This window comes from Aedes aegypti, chromosome 3 (genome assembly GCF_002204515.2).
Source record: "Aedes aegypti strain LVP_AGWG chromosome 3, AaegL5.0 Primary Assembly, whole genome shotgun sequence".
In the NCBI taxonomy this organism is placed as follows: domain Eukaryota; kingdom Metazoa; phylum Arthropoda; class Insecta; order Diptera; family Culicidae; genus Aedes; species Aedes aegypti.
In genome coordinates, this window is record NC_035109.1 from 243,813,970 (window position 1) to 243,835,179 (window position 21,210).

Consider the following 21,210-nt stretch of genomic DNA (forward strand, 5'->3'; position numbering starts at 1 on the left):
CTAGTTATCATAGAACTTGAATACGGTCTAAAATCTCTTAGCGAATAGCATTTTCACAAACTGGGACCATTTTTGTAATCTAAGTCAGAAATTTCCATATAACGTTAAACGCCTAGAGGTATGCAATGCCCTACAAATGTTCGTTATTCATTCAATTTTGTGCGATTCATACTCCATTATCAAAGTTACCCCAAAACAGAAAACCAACTTTCGATTATATGAAAAATTATATATCCATTCATAATAAATCTTTTGGAAATCTATCGACTGTAATCGATAGCTAGGATGCCAGTACTTGTTTTAAAAATATAAATTATTATTCTTTGAAACAGCATGCATAAATATTCAAGTTTTCTTCGAAAAAACTATCAAAGTTACCCCGTTTTACGGTATGTGTATATTGAAGTTATATAAAACAGGAATAAGGGTTTAGTCGATACTTGTAGTGGCGAACCATTCTAAGAGTGTTTGAAAACAACATAACCATAACGTTGCCACGAAAATAAAAATTATCATAAGCATAAAACGAGCTCACCAGTTGGTAATCAATTCTCGATTGGACTCAGACAACCTGAACCAAACACGATTGATCTTGATTCCGTCGCTCGCCCCACAGGAGCATGCAATGGAATCAAAAGACCGCACACTACTCCCAATCTAGAGAAATAGCGAAATCCAAAATTTCAAGTTTTCAAAAAGTCCGAATTTCAAATTATATTGAATTTTGACGAAAAAGGTATGGCTCAAAGTTAAGGTATTCTGGGCTGTTGAAGAATAACACAAACAAAGGACATTAACAATTTGACAAAAAAGTTGGCGATTCATTATTTTTCATAAAATATTATAAACTAGTGGTCCCGGCAAACTTCGTCTTGCCATCAAGTAGGCTGTTGAAAACCGCAATGAATCGTCCCATATAAAATGACAGTTCCGTTCATTCTCGTTTTTTCGACTTTCCTGGTGAATATTCTGGAACTTTTATACACACAAACACGTCGGAACCCTTGACGAACAAAATGGAGAAATAAGCATTCAAATCCGTTGCCCCGTTCGTAAGCCATTTCGTGACATACAAACACCATTCCATTTTTATTTATATAGATATAGTTTTTAATCAACAATAAGCAACGAAAGATCTTATTAGACTACATATAAGATGGCAGTGTTGCTAGATATGCAGTTTTCATTAAAAATCCTTATGGTCAATAATTGAACTAAAAATTCAAATTATGTTATACATCTCTATTCTTGTTTACGTTCGAATGCTATTTCGATTGTTAGCCGTTTCGTATTCCCGTTTACGCCAGGAATAATAATTAATATATTCAAGATATATTTTGCGTATTTCATGCAGAAAAATCTACGCAAAGCACAAATATAATTGAGTCAAACTCGAACAGAGTGTCGACTTTATTCTGAGAATAAAACTCCCTGACTATTCACAAAAATTCCAGACAATTGATTCCACTGATTAGAACTGAAATTTAATTGTGCAGAATAAGTGGTGAAGACTGATTTTCATATGAAATGCTTATCCTTTAAACGTTGTAGATTTGTGAAATTTGAACAAAATTTTTACATCAGACTGCATTGGGCAATTTTGTTTGAAAAAATGGTTAAAGCATTAACCCTCTAATACCCAAATTTTTGTTTTCGATCTAAATATAATTTTTCGTTATCTAAAATCATTCTAAACACGGTTTTGGCAATGATTTATTTTTCTTCACAAATTTATTAATTTTGGTTTTTGATTTTTATTATTTTTATTTTTGAACATCCCTAACCTTTTCAATTTTTTCTTGAAGCCTCTTCTGGTTACTGTTTTTTTGACAATAATAAAAATTAGAGTTTTTACTATACTTTTGAAAATATGATTTTTTCAATTTTTTTCTGGAACATTTTTTATTTTCCGTGTAACTAACGGAAAAACAGATTTGAAATCATTTCAATACCATCAGGCTCTTCTACTGTGATAGGTTGATCGTAGAAAAATATAAAAGGTACGATTTTTTATAATACACGTTAAATGAATCCCAGGCATTTGAAGGTTGGGTATTAGAGGGTTGATTAAGAACCAGGTGAAATAATAGTAGTTTAAGGAATCTGAATTTCAGCATTATAATGAGACACTTTTCTACACTCATAACATGAACAATTACCTTCCAGGCAACAATCGATTGTTCACTTCTGCTTTTCTTCTTCTAGATTACTAAATAAAACATTATAAGATCAAGACTACTATTATTTTAAGCGATTACGCCTGGTAATTTTCTTATGTAGTTTTCTGTAAATTTGTTCTCCTAATATTGATAGGAAAGCAGCGTTAAAGCTTGTCAAAGTTGAGCACTTTATATAAAACAACTATTATGTTCACAGCTGTAAGGCTGATTTGTACAAGAAGATACAATATTACTTGCATTATGTTTATTTCTAGCTATCATTACAATAGATCTATGAAAATCATCAACAACATTATTTAGTAGCCGATAAACTGATTTCAATTTTTAAAATTCAATTCGATATTTAGTCGTTCGAGGTTAATTAGAGACATGAAATCTTAACATTATCTAAATAAATCTGTCAATGCATACATTTAGTCATAACTAAATGTCATTATAGTATTTCTCATCCATCAGACATTTTCGAGCAACAGGTTTAGCTGAATGAACATCCTTAATTTATTGTTTATTGAAGATTATTAAACATCTTGTCTGTTTGAAGAATAAACAGGTTACTTTTATATCGAATAAACAAAATTTGTATCCAAGTTGGAAACACTGGAGCTAACAACAGCTTGATGCATTCAAGTATGTTTTAAAACTACAATGGCTTTTAATTTAGTTTGATATTAAAAATAATATAATAATTCAAATAAAATAAGGTAATATTTACTGTTCAACTGTTTGCCACTATTTGTTTATCTGATGATTCCAAAGCAGCTCTGAATACGATTTCCTTCAAAAGTGGTGAGTGTTGTGGTTTATCGTGCCGAACCCATTCACGGGAGGTGAGATGAACGACACCAGTTTGGCAACACGGTTTATTCGTGAGTAGGCCTATTCACGAGACGCTAATCTTGAAGCATTTTGACAGTGCTTCTATGGAAATGACAACACCGTGTATAGTGGTTATCACGCCCAATGGTATGGGTGCCCTAGTGTAGATGTAGTTGTGAACCTTAGAGGAAAACAATATGCACTCAGTCTCGAAAAACACTCAGAAACCGGGTGTAAATTTTTCAAATTGGGTAATATTTCCATATGCATTTGATGAGTCTGGAAAGCGTGTGCAAGTTTCTTTGAGGAAAACAAAAACAAACTGTGTATTACGAGCGTATGCTAGTCTACGTGTGTTAAAATGTTACTAAGCTCTATAGACGAATCCAATTGCCTGCGTAGTAGTGCAATGTTGACAAAATTTTCTTTGTTTGCTGTGAAAACTGTCACAACATGTGAGAATGCAAACATAAACAGAATTGCTGCCGAGAATTATCTTCCTCACTGGACTGACGTTGATCGGACGCTCAGAGACGTCTAACAAACATCGATACATTTTCATTCTGAGGAAATCGACTTGTGTTAGATTAATCGTGAATTGGTATTCGTGGCAGCTTGCTTGTAGACCTTTATGCACTGGTCCTTTTCCTATGTAAACAAATGCATACACGGTGCCACAAACCAACCCAACTTTGACCTCTCTTGACCTAATTCGGGTCTTTCAAGGGATAACCTAAATTTGGATTAACTGACATATAGCTATCATTGAGTAGTTTTTTTTTGACAACAGTGAAAAAAAAAACTCACTGCTAGAAACTGTTAGCTTTCGAAGTCTCCGTACTGGATTAAAACAAAATTTGGCGTATTCCATTGAACTTCGACTCTCTGTTTTTGACAACATTGCAGTTGCGAGAGAGGCAAAACAGCTCAATCGTGGGTAAAAACTAAATGCAGTTTACCCAAATTTGAGTTTAAAGAACTTATTTTTCGGGTAGTCTGATTTCTTCTTGTAGACGGACCTGCCACATGAAAAGGCCTATGCTAATAAAGGGTGTTCAGTAAAAATTGACAATGATTTCAATACCTTTCTGTAATACAAGTAAAAAGCACAACTTTTTGTCTCTCCAACAGAATTGCTTTCTGGACTCCCTAAAAATCGGTGACATGTTTCTTTGCGCTCGGGAGCTGTCAATTCAATCGAAGATGGCGTCGAAACATCTAGCACTCCGCAAGCGTGTTATACGATTTTACGAAACCGCCAACCCGAAAAGAGCTTCAGTGCCGACCCATTGAGAATTTTTTCGGCTCCCTCAGTGCCCTAATGTTCAAAAATAATTGGTGAGCCGAGGATACGACGCAGTTGGCCACAACGATCCGGAAGATGGATGTCAGTGCTGTCCAGTTTTCTTGTGAGAGCATCACGACTAAGTTGCATCGTACGACTGATCAGGGCCCCTTCTCCAAAACTTATTGACGGTCAAGTGAATTTCAGAAGCGTCAACATATGTACAATCCATATCTTTGAAAATAGGTTGAGAAATAAATGACTCATCGGCTCTTTCTGTAAGCCATTTACAGCGCCACCATGACAAATGCAAACACAATCTAAACTATAATTTATTCTCAATAAGTTCATTAGAGCGTGCGATGAATTCTATATGATGTTCGATTTTTTTAAGAAACCGTAGAACATTTTATGCAAGTGGTGCTCGGCGTGTACTTGGCGCCCTATCGAGATTTTAATCAAGTACACCGCATCAAGTGCGGACCGCATGAAATGATCAAAATATTCTTTACGAGATCCTGGTGATCCCTAGCTGGGTCTTGGAGTTCTGAGAATTCTAAAGGTTCCTTACAAAGTCCTATGTTCGTATAGTGGACTTTTGAGTATTTTCAGCTGATTCCTCAGGATACTGAGCGAAATCTGAGTATTTCTTTCGGATTTTAGGGTTTCTTCTGAGAATATATAATTAGTTATTACGGTTGTTGAGAAAATTTTCCGTTTTGCGGTAGCCGCCGAGTTCTACCGCAGCTGTCAAAGTTCTACCGCAGGCTTCGAAATCATTCTATCATTGATTCAAACAAATCAATCAAAGTATGCTTGAAAGAGAGTGTTATGAAAAACACCAACAAACAACAATCATCAAGACGGTATCCAAGGTATCATTGAAGCCTACTGATGATTTAGCAGTGCAAATCAGTGAGGTGACAGCTGCGGTAGCTTTCGGTTGAACCGTAAAACGGAAAGTTTTCTCTGAAATTGCAATATTATGATGTTAATGACTGTTGTCAATCATTCCATGTAAGATGCCTTACTACCCAAGAGCTATTTTCAAATTACCGAATAAGGTCCATGTTCAATAAATTGGAAAAATCCTTTAGTTTTATAACATCTTACACTATTTTTAGGAATTGACCAGTCCTTGTATAAAGGTCACTTAAGTGGTTTTTATTTTTACATGGCCCATGTATACAAATGGCTTAAAACACTTAATGAAGATACAAAAAGTGTGTGGAACTTCTGCGTCTGTCACAATTAATATGACGGGTCTATAAGTTTATAGCATAGCCCCATCCTACGCAAAATTGCTTCAACGTGGACCTTCCGAAAGTTTGGCCATCAATTGATTCCATAATGATGATGTAACAACGTTTAAATGATATTCTTGAAATTGAAAAAATGAGTTCCGATTTTGGTACGGTCCACTGTATATAGTTTGACAATACAATGTTTTGAATATGATGCCTATAAATTTGAAAAGATATTTCTTCTCTAAAAGTTTGTTCCATCTGTTAACTTAATGTTTCTGTAACAATATTTCTCATCATAATAAAATTTCTCTATGATACCCTCTCATTTCATCTTACCCCTGCCGTTTCAACTTGCCATGGTCCGGTATACTAGTAGAAGCATTAACCTAAGAATGCTAATGTCGCTGCTGTTCGTGTTATCAACATCTAGTTTTCCACGAACTGACAGATTGAGCACCGGGCCTCAAAGTGTCAGATTAATTTTAAGAACCAAAACAACATCATGGTGCAGAACAAACAATGAAAAAACAAAATTTAAGTTAATAAAAATTGAAATCAGTTTTGTGACAACTGCGCCATTAGCGTTCTACTACTAATATTTCTATTGGTATACTTTACTCACGAAAAACAAATATATAATAATGAAACTACAATCGATCAAAATTGGTACAAGTTATGAAATAATTCTGTGCTGTTATTTCAATAAAGCTTAACTGACATGAGAAATTTTTCTTCATCGATCCTCTCTTTCGTTAAAAACTTCTTCAAATTAGATAAATCTGTAATACTTCTTGTTAATGAAGCAAGATATAGTGATTCTTTATTAGAAAGGTTCAAATTTTAAAAAATGTTTGAGAATCCAATGTCCCATATCTTCCTTACCATCCTTACCAGCTTTCTTAGTGGTGATTTAAAGGTGGTCCAAAGACGATATAGGTTTATATAGAAATTACTATGAAGAAATTTTTAATAATGTTCCAAACACTGTAATACTGAAATGTTAGTCGTTGAGATATTTATGAGTTTGTTCGCTTTATTTAGCTTTGGAACATTTTTCAAAATTTCTCCATAGTAATTTCCATGTGCACCTACAGTGTATTTGGGTCACCTTTAAATCACCACCGAAATAGCTGAAAATTTTACAGAACACTATTTTTATGGCAAGGATGATAAAATGATATGGGAAATGGGATTTTCAAACATTTTTAAATTTTAAATCGCTCTATTCTTCATCCTACAGCACAAAAATATGTTACGAAAAAGGAATCAGTTTTCTACAATAACGCAAAGATAGCAATGATGAAGAGAAATCGATGAATGCAGATAAGCCCTTATGAAAAAAAAACAACACAGAATTAGTCAGATATTTCAATGAAGAGAAATTGATCAATACATCAACCAAGCGATACTGCGAGCAAGATTTCGGTTTTTCCACCACATGGTCTCGATAAACAGACGAATGTTCACCGTTTCTGCTAACCCCCCGCAAGGGGCATCCCAACTGCACCAGCACAGGAATCCAAGTAAGTTCGTCAATATTTATAGAGTTGGAACTTGTTCCGGCGGCGAGGGAGTAAGTATAGATTTACAGAGGCCACGTGTCGAAGGATGGTCTCAGTGCGGTGGCCGAATGAGAAGCCCTACATTTTGCATGGCCGGTGTTGGATTTCCAGACTATGCCATATGCTCCGATCCGACTTCACGCTGTAAAACTGTGAATGTTTGTGTTTTCATTGCACAGTTCTAACTGTCGATAATGGTTACCAATCGGATAGGCGATAAATTTCCAACCCCCCTCCAGTGTAGTAATTCACTTGTCTCGCGTATTAGGGCTTTTTTCAGTTAACCCGTGAATACCTAGAAAGTTCTTACATTAAACAGAGAAAAAAATTCTTTCTAATGGCTTCCAAAGATTGAAGATCCGTTTACGCTTTTCAGAGATATCTACATTTGAAAATAATCATTTTTTCGAAGAAAAACTCTGATAGCTCTACAACCATAAGAGATAGAACTGTAGTTTCTTCGGCAAAAAGTTGCGCAATCGAAAGCTTTAAATGTGCTCAGAATGAAGCTTCTGCGAGAAATTATCGGATAAAAGTATTTTTCAGGACCACCATGACTTATTTGTTTTAAAAATAAGAGATAAAAATTTGGGTTCTCCGGCAAAGTTGCTCCAAAATGATTGTTCTAAAACATAGTACAACACTCACATGCGTCAGCAAAATAGTTTATATTCTAATCTCCTGAAACATGTGGTCCACCCTAATTTCACAAAACCAACAAAAATGGCTAAAAATATGGAGAAACTTTCCCACAGACACCATATATCTAAAACTTACGGTTTAGGCGCGAACATTTTTGTCTTCCTAGATATGGGTTTGGGACCAAAACTTTACATAGTTAATTTCTTTGGATTAAAGGAAAATTGTTGTGAAAATATGCAGAAAACAATCAAGTTAGCATTATTATCTAAGTAAAATCGTCCTGGGTATATACGGGTTAAGCAAACAGTTGCATGATTTCCAGACGCAGTCATAGTTGGAATAAAATAAAACGAAGAAGAAGATTACACTCTGATAAACGAATTGATTATGAAACGCCTCACAAAAGCCACATATTATGACTCATGACCTCATCACTTTGATGGTTTCGCGGTGACCTTGCCATCAAAATTTCCCACACCTTATCCACAGATTAGATCACGCACTTCGCAGCACGGTCGATGCCATACCATCAAACCCCCAACTGTGACTCACTGTACCGAAGGACACCTGTTGCCTGTTCAAAACTCCCAAGTTCACCATCCACCCACAAAAGGACGAATCTGGGTGCCCACCTGACAGGACTGCCGTTTTGCGGGGTTTTCGCCGGACCATCTCGATAAAACCCTTGAATTGGTGCATTACTTGCTAGCACTTGTCCCCACCGCAACCACTACCCTAGAACAGCACCCCCTAGAATAGTCCTTCGGCATTAAGGCACGATGGCGGTTTATCGTCCCATAGTCCAGCGTAGATACTTGTAAGCGCGCGCGAGGTCACCAATCAATAGTCGTCGTATTTGTTATCGCTCCGACTTTGGCGTCGTCGTTGAAGCTTGAACTCCGAGAGCCGGCATCGTACGCCGCGCGATGTTTTCGTTCTGGAGCTAGAAGCCACCGGCTGACTTGCTGGAATATGTATGGTAGGTATTGCCACTACACTGGTGCGCGTCCGTTGATTGACTGCCAGCCGGAGTGCGAGGGATGGAAACTAGAACTACAGTCCAGTCCAGTCAGGCTTCCCAAGTTATTGTGAGTACACCTAAACCTCTATTTGAGTGATGGGTCAGGGGGTACGTGAATAGAATTTTACGTAAATGAAATTCATGCCCTCGAAATTTAGTTAGTATGAAATATTCTTAAACAAGGTCTTGTTCTAGAAAATTTATTCAAAGCTATTTGTTTAAACTTTCAAAACATAACATAAACCAGTTTCTTTTCCTTTCTGTCGTTATAGGCTATTCCTTTTTTTTAGCGTTTATTATTTATTTATTTATTTTAACCAATAATTTTTAAAGAGGGAAAAACCCCTTTGAGTGATTTCCTTTCGAAATCTTTCTCAAAGAGGCACAAAACCTCTTAATCTTTTCTTATTACGTTACAAAACTAAAACTAAAGGCTGATACGGTAAAACAAAAACCATAGGCTATTCTTTTTAAGTTTTTAACTCAGTCAAATTTCGGCCTAACGTACTTCTGCCCAATGATCCAGCACCCTTGGAGTATAGCCATCAGCTTAATGAAAAATATTTATAAAGGGTGATACGGTCAAAATTTGGTCTTAAAATGACGTATTTCTTTTAATTTTGCATAAAAAAACATTTTAAAGGTGTGTGTGTGTTTTGTTTTTCTTTCTTTTTTAAGAAGGTGGTAAATTGCATTTACGAACTAACCCAGCGTTATACGTTCGATATGGAGGCTACACAGTTAGAAAAAATCACCGACGTCGGTAGTTTGTTTACCGAAATCTCAACAGCTGAACGGTCGGTAATCCGTTTGGTAAACGAAAAAATTACCGAAAAGACTGTAATTTGAACCCGACGGATCATCTGTCAAAATTACCGGTAGATCGGTAGTGGTTACCGAAGTTCCGCTTCTACCCTGTAATGGTATTTACCGAATCATCGGTTATTTTGGATTGAGGAAGCGAAATTGCAGATATTTTTGAATTGTAATATATCAATGCATACGCTTATTTTTAAAACAAACATTTATTAACATGGCACACATAATCTCATTTATGGCACAAATCTTCCAATTGGTGGGGCAAGTTCCCTCTCTCGACATTCTCTGTACCATCACGAAATGCTGCTGACTCCAGGTGCATCATTGAAGGGTTCATATTCGTAGTGCTCCTTTACATCCTATAACAACAAGTATATATGTACAGATCATGCTCAGATTTGAGCCAAAAAACTAATAAATAACTAACCTGTAAAGTCACCTCCGAATCACTTCTTTCAAGCAGAGATTGAAGAACATTTCCCAAAAACAAACGGAATGGAACGGGTCTACATATTAGATCGCGGTTTATATACAAGAGCCGATTAAAAATACCATTATGGTGGATTTGACACGGCTGGATTTGGCCCACGAGCCATTCCCCCCGGCATTACTTCATGGGGGAGGCTATTGTGCTAACCGCTGCACTGCTCTTTGCTTCGCTTTCTACTTTCGCGATCTTCTCAACCAGTCCCCAACGGTGGATTTAGCCTACTCAGAAGCTGGCCGGGCAGATGCCAAGTTCGGTCCTGCTATTCCGTTTGAGAGAAACTTCCGATTCACAAGCGCCCCGACGACCATTTGCCGGTGCTGTTTCGCGATCTACTCGGCTAGTCCCCGGCGGAAGGACATAGCCAACTCCGACGCGATGTTGGTCGGTAAGTGCCGAGGTCGGTCCTGCAATTCCGGTTGGAGGATGACTTCCGGTTTGCAGGCGCCTGGACGATTGTCCTGTTTACCGCGTCCTATTTCTCTTCGTCAGCACATATTCGTTGGACGATATTGTGTACTTTAACGTCATTGCCGACGACGGATGTCATCTCGGCTCGAATCTTGGACATTCGATGACCACGTGCTCAGGGGTTTCGGCAACATTGCCTCGCCAAACTTATTCAGGTATTTCTTGAAGCAGCCATGACCAGATAAAAACTGCGTCAAGTGGAAATTCACTTCACGTGTTTTCTGTTTACCCACATCGACAGGCACGGAATTAGTCGGTGGGTCCATCTACCGTTCTCAGCGCTATCACACTGCTCAGTGTTGTGAAAATTGTGTGTGAATTGTCAATCATGCAACTCAGCAGTCACAAAATCATGGATGAGTTGGTTCACCTTTTTAACTCATTGTCTCATATTTCCACAGTTTACTCGCACACGGCAACAATTTCTTGTTAGTCTGGTAAAATTATGTTAATCCTTACTAATGTAAACAACAACATTCGGGTTTCGCGAGTTTTTCCCGGGTTTTGCCACTGAATCATTTTTTACGGTTTGAGTTGATTTTGCATCAAAATCTCAAGCGTAAGATTTGCGAAGCAGATCTCTAATGAGTTTGCTTTCACGGGAGAGCGTATTGATTGAGATTTTGAGTGTGAGTCTATCAACACCAATGTGTTCTATTAGAGGTGATGAGATGATTCTGCATAATATACAACTGTTTGTATGTATTAGTGCTCGTTTTGCGTTTTCATAAAGCAACCAATTGCTTTGTGACTATGTGTGACGTCATACAGTTTGTTAACGAATGTTTCTGGGGCTTCGTTGCTAGCAACCCTTCCGTTACCAAGGTTGTTTTTTGTGTTGTTACTCAAACAAAAACATGACAAAAAATCATCACGGAAAGATGGCACTGCAGGTAAATCATGTAATTTAGTTCAAACCTTTGCTTTATTTCAGGATTCAATCTCAAATGTAGTAGATAGAACTATGAAAGCCACCGTAAAGTACTGAGCCGTACACTACTGGTAGATAATACCTAGATGAGCAAGGGTTTTACGAATGATTCGCGTGAGATGAAGTCTCTATGAATGCAGCGCTGACATTAAATATCATTCGGAAAAGTTTGATAAGAAGTTGTATCCGTGAATTCATTGTCAAAAAAAAAACATTATTACTTGAGTCTACTTATACGATTTTTATGTTTATGTGTTTTGTAGATTTTTTTTCCGGTCTGATTTTGATTTGGACCGTTTTGTACCTACACAGTTAAAAATAATGAAGGTTACACGTCATGAAAACTTTATTTATGCCATGTAAACACGGCGTCATGTAAATTTAATTCTGAAATCATGTAAAAATGTGTTATATGTAATGTAACCACTTAGGATCAAGCTAGATTACATGACATATAATTGAAGTTTACATGACATATCATGTAAATATCCATGATATTCCACGCTCCAATTATGTGCATTATATGTCTCAGAAATTAACACGTTTCGTTCGAACTGTGTACATACAGCATTTCATTGAAACCGTATGACGTCACTAATCTTCCCCTCAATATTTATTTTGATATCACACTACACTAATACAAGCACACAACGATTTTCTCCTCACCTCTTATATATCACATTGTATCAACACTAGAGTTACATATTTCTCAGGAGCACATAAATGTACTGACGCGCCTCCAACCAAACCGTCTCTCAGCTTATCGGAATCCTAGTGTGCTGCACTAGACGGAGGCTCACGAAAATTCTAAAAGCGCGCGTTAGGTGATGTGCTCTCGGGGAGACTCGTCCCATGCGCTGCTCGGCGCTACGGCTCACCATCGGTATCCAAGTTGTGAAATATCTGCTTAGTAACGCTAAATTTTAAACAGCACATGTGAAGGACCGCATGAGACCGCAGTGAGACCACATCTCAAGAAAAATGAGGCGCACCAGAGAAGGTCTCACAATGTACAGCGCTCCCGTGTGCCTGCAAACAATGAGGCTCCTGATCCTAAGGCGACAGCACGTGCACAGTAACTCTAATCAACACTGCCACTGTATTGCCATTTCCTCGTGGTTTCATCTCTAGCTCTTTTCCGAATTCCCCGCGTGCCTCGGTCCCTGTAGCACTCGCTGTCCTCTTCGAGATGAAGGCTTATAGGGATCAATCACACAGACAGATCCGATGATATCGTACGATACGCACTCGCCACACGCATGGGCATCAGTCTAAACGTACTGTTCAGCCGGGAGCGGTTCTTTTTCGTCTGCAGTGATGTCTCCCACACGGGGCCAGCGTATCCAGGTTTTCTTGGATTGCTGCTTTCAGAGCTACATTGGGGATATCGTCTGGTCCCGGAGCCTTCCTGGTTTTTAAGGCTTTCGCCACCGCGAGCAGCTCATCGTTCGTTACCTGGGCTTCTTCTTCGTCGTCATCATGAGCTCCGTAAGGTGTGAACGAGCGGGCCCGTCGGTTCGTGCCGGGGGAATAGCGCTTCAATGATGGTCTTCATCTTCTCCGCGGGTACAGTTGGGCCCCTCAATTTCGCCGTTGCAACTCTGTAGGCGTCACCCCACGGGTTTGAATGGGCGTTGCGACAGAGCTCCTCCAGACAGGCTTTCTTGGAAAGGGGAGAAATCGAAAACCGGAAGCCGCTGTGACGACAAAAAGAGTAGCCGGTAGTTTCAAGCGGAACCCCAACATCTCTCTCTCTCTCTCTCTCCGAGATGCCGTAAATAAGCTGGGTGTGTCATCTACAACCGTGTATCAAGCCAAAAATCGAGCCGGACTGTCGACTTACAATAAGGTAGTTACTCCACATTAATGATAAGCAAAATACGACGGCCAAAGCGCGATCTTAGAGGCTGTACACGACAATGCTGACGATGTTTGACTGCGTGGGAATGGACGACGAAGCCTACGTCAAAGCCGACTACAAGCAGCTACCGGCACAGGAGTTTTATACAGCAAAAGGAAGAGGAAAGGTACCAGATATTTTCTAGCATATGAAACTGTCGAACTTTGCAAAGAAATATCTGGTTTGACAAGCCACCTGTACTTGTGGCTAGAAAAGCAGCATTTCCATAGCAACCGGAGCTATCAACCAAGAAATTTACGTGAAAGAGTGTTTGAAAAAAACGTCTGCCTGCTGTCTTTCCCGGAGAAACACGGTTGTTCCGTCTGGTTTAGCCAAATTTGGCATCTTGCCATTACGGTAAAAATGCCATGACCGCCAACAATGTGCAGGTGGATCCCAAGGACAATAACCCTCCCAACACACTAGAGCTCCGCCCAGTTGAGAAAAATTGGGCTATTGTCAAGCGGAACCTAAAGAAGAGCCAATAAAAACTGCTAGTGATAGGAAGCAGATTAAGGTAAACTGGCGTTCTGCGGCGAAGAAGGTGAACAAGGTGGCTGTACAAAATCTGATGGCAGGGTTCAAGCGAAAGGCCCGGCAATTCAGACTTGGAAAAACGGAAGCCTAACTGAATATTTTTCCTGAATTTTTGTCTATTTGAACTTGAAAATGAAATATAATTTGATTTTTATATCAACGATTTCACCGACGCATTTTCCCTTGACCAAATTTTGATTGTATCACCCTTTATTCAACAAACGTTAAACATTATGCAAGATCTGCTTTAGGGGGCGTCCACAAATTACTAAAATTTCCAATTTTAGCGTTACGTGATAAATGGATGCTGCCTTAGGCACAGGCCTTCAGTTCTGCAAGCAAAACCAGTAATCTTACGGAGGATTATAAACAAGGTTCATACCTATACAAGCATATTCAATGATACTCTACCAAGATTAAAGTTTATCCAAGAACTATTTGGAGTACAGGCCATCATATTTAGAAGTGTAACGAAAAACAAAAAAATGTATCCATAAAGACTCATATACAGTTGACTCTCCATAACTCAATATTCATGGGACCATCGACTTATAGAATTATCGAGTTATAGTACCGAAACAAAAAATCACAAAACCAAAGGAACAAATTTCTGTATTTCTAATAAATAAATGATCACTTTCGTAAGAAAGAAATATTATTTTGTTGATTGTACTCTACAAACTATTATTTGAAAACTTTTTTTCAAAATGCTCATAAAATCGCATTATTTTGACTGACAATGGTTTTTTTTATTTTTATATTTTTCAACTTGTATTCCAACTTGCAAGTATTTTTTCATCTCCTAACAAGAATTAGACCACGTTTCCCCAAATAAAAAATATTTTAAAATAGATATCGAGTTATGGAGAGAAATTTCCCTCTCACGTGACATCGACTAGTGGAGATATCGAGTGATAGAAATATCGACTTATGGAGAGCACGATGTATGGAAATTTGAAGGGACCGAAAAATCCATCGACTTATAGAACATCGAGTTGTGGCGAGTCGACTGTAGTTATGTTTTACCAATTTTCGAGTTCAATTTCCATTGAAGATTATCGAAAACCTTTTTTGAGTACACGTTTCCAGATCGACAAGTGTAGTTAGTGATCTCAGGAAGTTTTATGAACAAAATTAATACCTAGATAGGCTCATTATGACATATTATCTCAAGATGTGTGTATACAACGACCGTAGATCACCTTTTCGAGGTAGGTTACGAGGCAAGATCTACCAATCTGAATCCCAGTCTCATGTTTTTTGTCGGGCTTGGGTAATATGTTTTGGAAATTCGAGGATTCGTGGTACAAAGTCAGTTCAGAATTTTTAAGGTTAGTTGATTTTACCTGCTTAAAAGAGAGAAAATGCTTTCAATTCACATAACCTAAATATATACAGTCAACTCTCCATAACTCAATATTAAAGGGACCATCGAGTTAGAGAACACAAAACCAGTGCTACTCCCATCCAAAGGACCATCGAGTTAGCCATGAAACCCAACTTTTACTATGGTTCTCTAAATCGATATCGAGATACCGAATGTCTAGTAAGGGAGAGATGACTGTATAACGCATCAATCGTGACAAGCAGATTGCAACGATTTTTGAAATTTGTTCCAATATTCCTACATTGGATATTCTATGAAGCCCATGACTACTATACCAGGGAGGAAACTTCAGAATCATTTTCAAAATTTTATTTTGGATCCTCTACAGAACTTTCTTCCTGGTATTACAACAGCAGTTCATATTGGTACAGCGTACAACAAGGCTGGCCTGGAAATTTGTTTGAAGATCAAAAGCTTGTTATTATGACAAAGCTTTTTTTTATTAGTATCATTCTGAACATTACATTCATTTCTTATATCTAGGTGTTCTGTGTTATTAGATAGACAACACTATCACCCTCATTTGGTAAAACAAATTTAAGATTTTATTAACATTTTGTTAACAATATATTACATTTCATTTGCCGTAGCAGGTCTGATTTTTTACAGGTGAGTTGATTTCACCTGCTTATGAGAGAAAAATAAACACGTTTTCAAAATACTTAACCTAACTTAACGTAAACATATAACGCATTAATTTTGAAGCACTTAATCGTTTACGTCACCTTCATTGATAATAGCAATGGTCAGGTAGATTCTGATGAACTTTTTTTTTTTTTTTTTTAAATCTTTATTTGAGTGTATTTTAACGCACGAGGGCTAGTTCTACACTCTTCTGATGAACTAAATTTTGCTTTCCAAGTCGGAGTTTAATAAATTATTATCTGTATTATTTTTAACAGAAATCAACGAATTAATTAGCTGATAGGTTTTATGTATGTTATCATATGATCCCTTTTTTCTAATAGTGGAAAATCGAATAACAACCGCATAACATTGTGATAACAAGATATAGGGTAATTCGATCTGTAAAAACCATGTTAAAACAGGAAATTGAACCATTTTCAAACAGTTTCAATAAATTATGCACATTATTTTGTAAGTTAGCTGTACTATTGGACACAATAAATTTAATTAGCACATTAATTTATTAAACGAAATATTGATTGAAATTTTTTATCGGTAGGTGAAACGAAAATTGCAATTCTCTTAGAAAAAAACTTAAGCTGGGGCTGCTATGAAATAAGCTCGATATCAGTAAAAGTCTACTTTAGTTATTTTCTAAACATCCGTACAATTTACTCGTAACTATTAATTACATAAAAACATTTTCAATTGCACTTTCGTTTCACGTACATTTTCCATTTGTTGAACACTAGCATAACATGACCGTCTTGGTTTCATCAACAGTATTGCCAGATTTTTAATTTTCGTAGCAAACACCTATATTCAAATGGCATGTTGCATTACACAATATAGTATTGTTTATTGCTTTAAATATCTGTTGAATAATTATTATAAAAAATCCTATAATGGTGTCTGTTTCAATGATGAAAAACGCAATTCAGTAAAGTATAATTAATTGCATCCCTGGCTATATCCTGAATATTTTTCGAATTTCACTATCTTCAGTATGGCATCAATGCCATCACCGTTTGTTTGTTTACATCATGATTGAAATTACGCATCGGCTGCCGATTTATCCGGAGTATAACCTCAATCTCGCGATTGATGCTGTAATGTCGAAGGTAATGTACATTAGGAGAAGGTGCTTAAGTCTATGGAGTGCCGAAGGGGACGATTCACTTCCGTCTCAGCCCAGAGTAGTCAGGGAAAGTGCTTCGCTGACCTTACCCTGTCTCCACAACCGACGAGGAGCACGAACTTGCAAGTTGAATGAATGTGAGAGTAAAGCGGTCAACATTTGTCGACAATCGTTCAACATTAGGATAAGATGGGTATGTATGCGTTCAACAAACAACACGCATAAGACAAAAAATCATTATTGAAAATTAAAGACTTAATTTCACCAGCATGGAGAAAAACGTAAACTGCATAAGGCTTATTCACATGTTTTATCATATATGTAGTATTTGTGGTATTTTGGAATAAACCCTTCGTCTGAGTTCCTTAAAAGTCAGAATACTTTATGGTAACTTCAAATTGTGACTATATAAATACGTTAAATACAATAACATAAATCATCATAGCTCATTAAGGTGGACGAATGAAAGTACCTTCTTTGGAATGCAGCCTCTAAATAAATAAAACAAATAGTAAAACTCATTTCTTAAATGGACATACTTTTTCTGCTAAAACCAGAAGTCATAGACACCAGAAGTCATAAACATAATAATAATAGAAACTGACGAAATGGATAATACTTGCATTGAGGCAGGGTTAAATCTCAGATATTTATGAACAGATTTGAATGAAATTTTTACAGTTTTTTCAGACATCACTTGAATTTCAACTTGCTCTCCATTAGACAGTGTCCAATACGCCAAGCTGTGTTTCAACAGAAACACCCAGAGTGTTAAAAACTTGTTTATATGACGAAAAAAGTTGTTGTTTTATACGCATAGGCAGCATCCACAAAATACGTAACGCTCTAAGGGATGGAGGAAATAGGCTCAAGCGTTACGGCTCATACAAAAAATTTAAATTTTTCATAAAGCGTTACGGAGGGGGTCACAAATTTCCAATTTTAGCGTTACGTAATAAATGGTTTATGGACAAAAGGTCGAAAGACAAAAGGTCGAAAGGACAAAAGGTCGAACACGATTTGCATGGTGGGAAATTTTTCCTTCTTTGAAAAAAGATTTTCGACCTTTTGTCCCTTCTTTTTTGTTCTTCGACCTTTTGTCGTTTCGACCTTTTGTCTTTCGACCTTTTGTCCTTTCGACCTTTTGTCTTTCGACCTTTTGTCATAGATTCGTAATAAATGGACCTTCCTTAGCCGAGTGGTTAGAGTCCACGGCTACAAAGCAAAGCCATGCTGAAGGTGTCTGGGTTCGATTCTCGGTCGGTCCAGGATCTTTTTTACTAAAGGAAATTTCCTTGACTTCCCTGGGCATAGAGTATAATCGTACCTGCCACACGATATACAAATGCAAAAATGGCAACTTTGACAAAGAAAGCTCTCAGTTAATAACTGTGGAAGTGCTCATAAGAACACTAAACTGAGAAGCGGGCTCTGTCCCAGTGAGGACGTTAATGCCAAGATGGAAGGAATAAATGGACGCTGCCTTTTGAATGATGATTGCAACTCCACCACATGCTCTATCCAATTTATCATTGAGATAAACAAAAAAGTTTGAACCCAGGTTTCAAATAAGTTTCAGTAATAACTGCTATATGTATGTTATTATCTGTTATAAAATTGAACAGCTCGTCATTTTTGACATTCAAATTCAAAATATTTAAAAATTATTTGGATCCAGTTGCCGTTCATCTTCCTGGTACAAGCCTCGACGATTCGTTTGCGCGAAAGGCAATCTCAAAAGTTAAATTTATGGTTGCCCCGCAATTTGCGCATAAAAACTTTTTGTTCCTTCACAGGACATAATGATTGCTTCGACTGGGGAAAGCCCAAGTGATTCATTTATTCCACTTTTGATTTCTAAATGTGACTTATAGTCACTTGAAAGACCTTTCAAACTAGGATCATCAAAGAGGATATCGCCATCTCTAAGATGTTCCTTTGGCTTAGTACAAGCTCCAATGTTCCTTCCGATCTTGTCGGATTAAACCGCTGGAATGGCCTCCACAAAGCCCAGACCTCAACCCCATCGAGAATTTGTGGGCGATTCTCGATGCCAGGGTTGACAAAACTGGTGTTACCAACAAAAATAATTATTTTAAAGCCTTGGAGCGCGCCTGGGATGAACTAGAACCACAACACCTACAAAACCTGGTGAAAAACATGCCGAAGCGCCTCCAGCAAGTCCTTAAGGCCAAAGGAGGACACATTAACTATTAAATTGCTCTTTATTTTTCTTAAATCATTTTTTCTGGGGCCAAAAAGGAAGTGGGCACTTTATTTTGTCGCTATTTTTTTTTTCAATACAAATTGATTCTCTTTTTCTTTGAGTAAAATCCTTATTTTTTATCAAAATTTCGTAAGTGCAACTTTAAAAGAATATCAAAAATAAAATATCAAAAAAGATTTAAGTGTGTTAACTTTAATTTGAACCAAATCAACGACAGAAATTTGAAAACTGGTAAGGTGGGCACTTTATTTTGCCTCTCAGTGTATACATAACTTTCAAAAGTATGTGGCAAACTAAATCTACATTGCCCCACATGCATTAAAATTTACGTAATATTACTTCAATGAAGTTCACATAAACAGAATTCACGTAACTGGAGGTTTCACTGTAAACAGATTCTTAGAACGATTTCCCGCGGAAGGGTATGGCAATCGGTTGATTGATTCGTGCTAACCATTTCAGTGCGGTGCTATCGGTTCGCTAGATGGATGAGTGTTCAGTTTACGGAGTAGTGCTTCCCCCCTCACAATGAGAACGGCGGCGCGTCGCGACGCCTTCGGACTGGGGAATGAATGAACTTTGACGCGACATAGCATATGCTGTTACTTCGAACGCGCACCGGTCGATTGGATTATGTTAGAAGAAGGAGTTCAAGTGGGGGCCATAGGCATGTGCAGTATGATTGATCTGACGGTTAGAAAACATAAAATTATATGATAATAATCAATTAAAATAATAAGTTAAAGTTAAAAACTGTATAGTGACATAAAATCATATGGTTATATTAGGGATGGTACACACATTATGTCACGCTAAATTTCAACTTTTTCGACCCCCTCCCACCCCCTTTGTTACACTTTTTGTATGGGCCCTCTGACAATTTTGTGAGGCTTGTCACGTTTTGCTTGACTCCCTCTCCCCGTTTGGAGCGTGACGTAATTTGTGCATGACCCTTTATAAAATTATATTATTCGTTTACATCGTTCACCATTATATAACTGATTGTTTACATTGCGTGTAAACTTTCTAGCATTCTGCTCGATAAAATTTTCTATGATGATCAGAACATTATTATCGAAAACGGTTCTCTATTTATTTTACTACTCTTAAGGAATCCTAAATATTTATGCTCCATTTGCTCTCAGAACTTCTTTTTCAATACCACGAGATTTTTGAAGAATTTTAAGACAGCGTGAAAAGCTGTCATCATTGCTTTGCAGCTTAAACTGGATTTGGTTGATTACAATTAGCGTTATGCTAATTGTTTTAATATTTGAACGCGAATGAGTAAGCAACAAAAATCGCAATGATTCAGAACTATAGGGAAAGCTAAAGTGTGGTACATATGAAATTTTAATTGTACATTCTTTTAATTTGAACATATAAAAAATAAAAAATAAATACTATTAAACATTTTGATAAGGTTGCGCCAGCTTATTTACACATGTTTTTGTTTGCAACCCTAAAACATTTTCTTTTACTGAGAATTTCCAAGCACTGAAATACCAATATGTATCTATAGCCATTTTCAAAAATGTTTCTGTTCCGGTAGAAAGCTAACTCATAAAAGTTAAATAACCACATGGAAATTTGTTCACTTGGCCCCAGCCGTTTCAACGGTGTACCATATAATTTTATAAGCATATTTCAGGCCAACTTGGACTACTTAAGCCATAGTTGTGGTTTTGAACAACGCATCAATCAATTATCCAGAGAAAAAATAAATAAATTAGAGGCAGACATGCTACTACCGGTAGGTACATTTTGAGGACATTCCATTAGTGAAGAGCCAGTGCTGAAACACTGCTGAACCCGGAACAACATTGCCAATTGAAGATCCTTTTCTCGAGTCCTAACGGTGATCGAAAAGGAATTAATAGGCATAAAAGATGGCACAAAAAAGTACTGCTTAAATACAGACTGTTGGTCGAAC

At 37.3% G+C, this 21,210-nt stretch overlaps 1 protein-coding gene across 4 annotated transcripts in view; it reads right to left on the bottom strand.

Moving 5' to 3' along the window:
* Positions 1-21,210, bottom strand: part of LOC23687932 (beta-glucuronidase) — a 76,440-nt gene that overhangs the window by 8,860 nt on the left and 46,370 nt on the right. Inside the window, exon 1 of one of the 4 annotated variants that reach the window (XM_021855060.1) lies at positions 8,365-8,752. The exons of the other annotated variants lie outside the window; for them this stretch is intronic. Within the exon in view, the coding sequence (XP_021710752.1) occupies positions 8,365-8,431 (67 nt within the window). The 5' untranslated portion in view covers positions 8,432-8,752. Of the gene's footprint in view, positions 1-8,364; positions 8,753-21,210 lie in introns of those variants that run through there. 4 annotated transcript variants of the gene reach the window in all.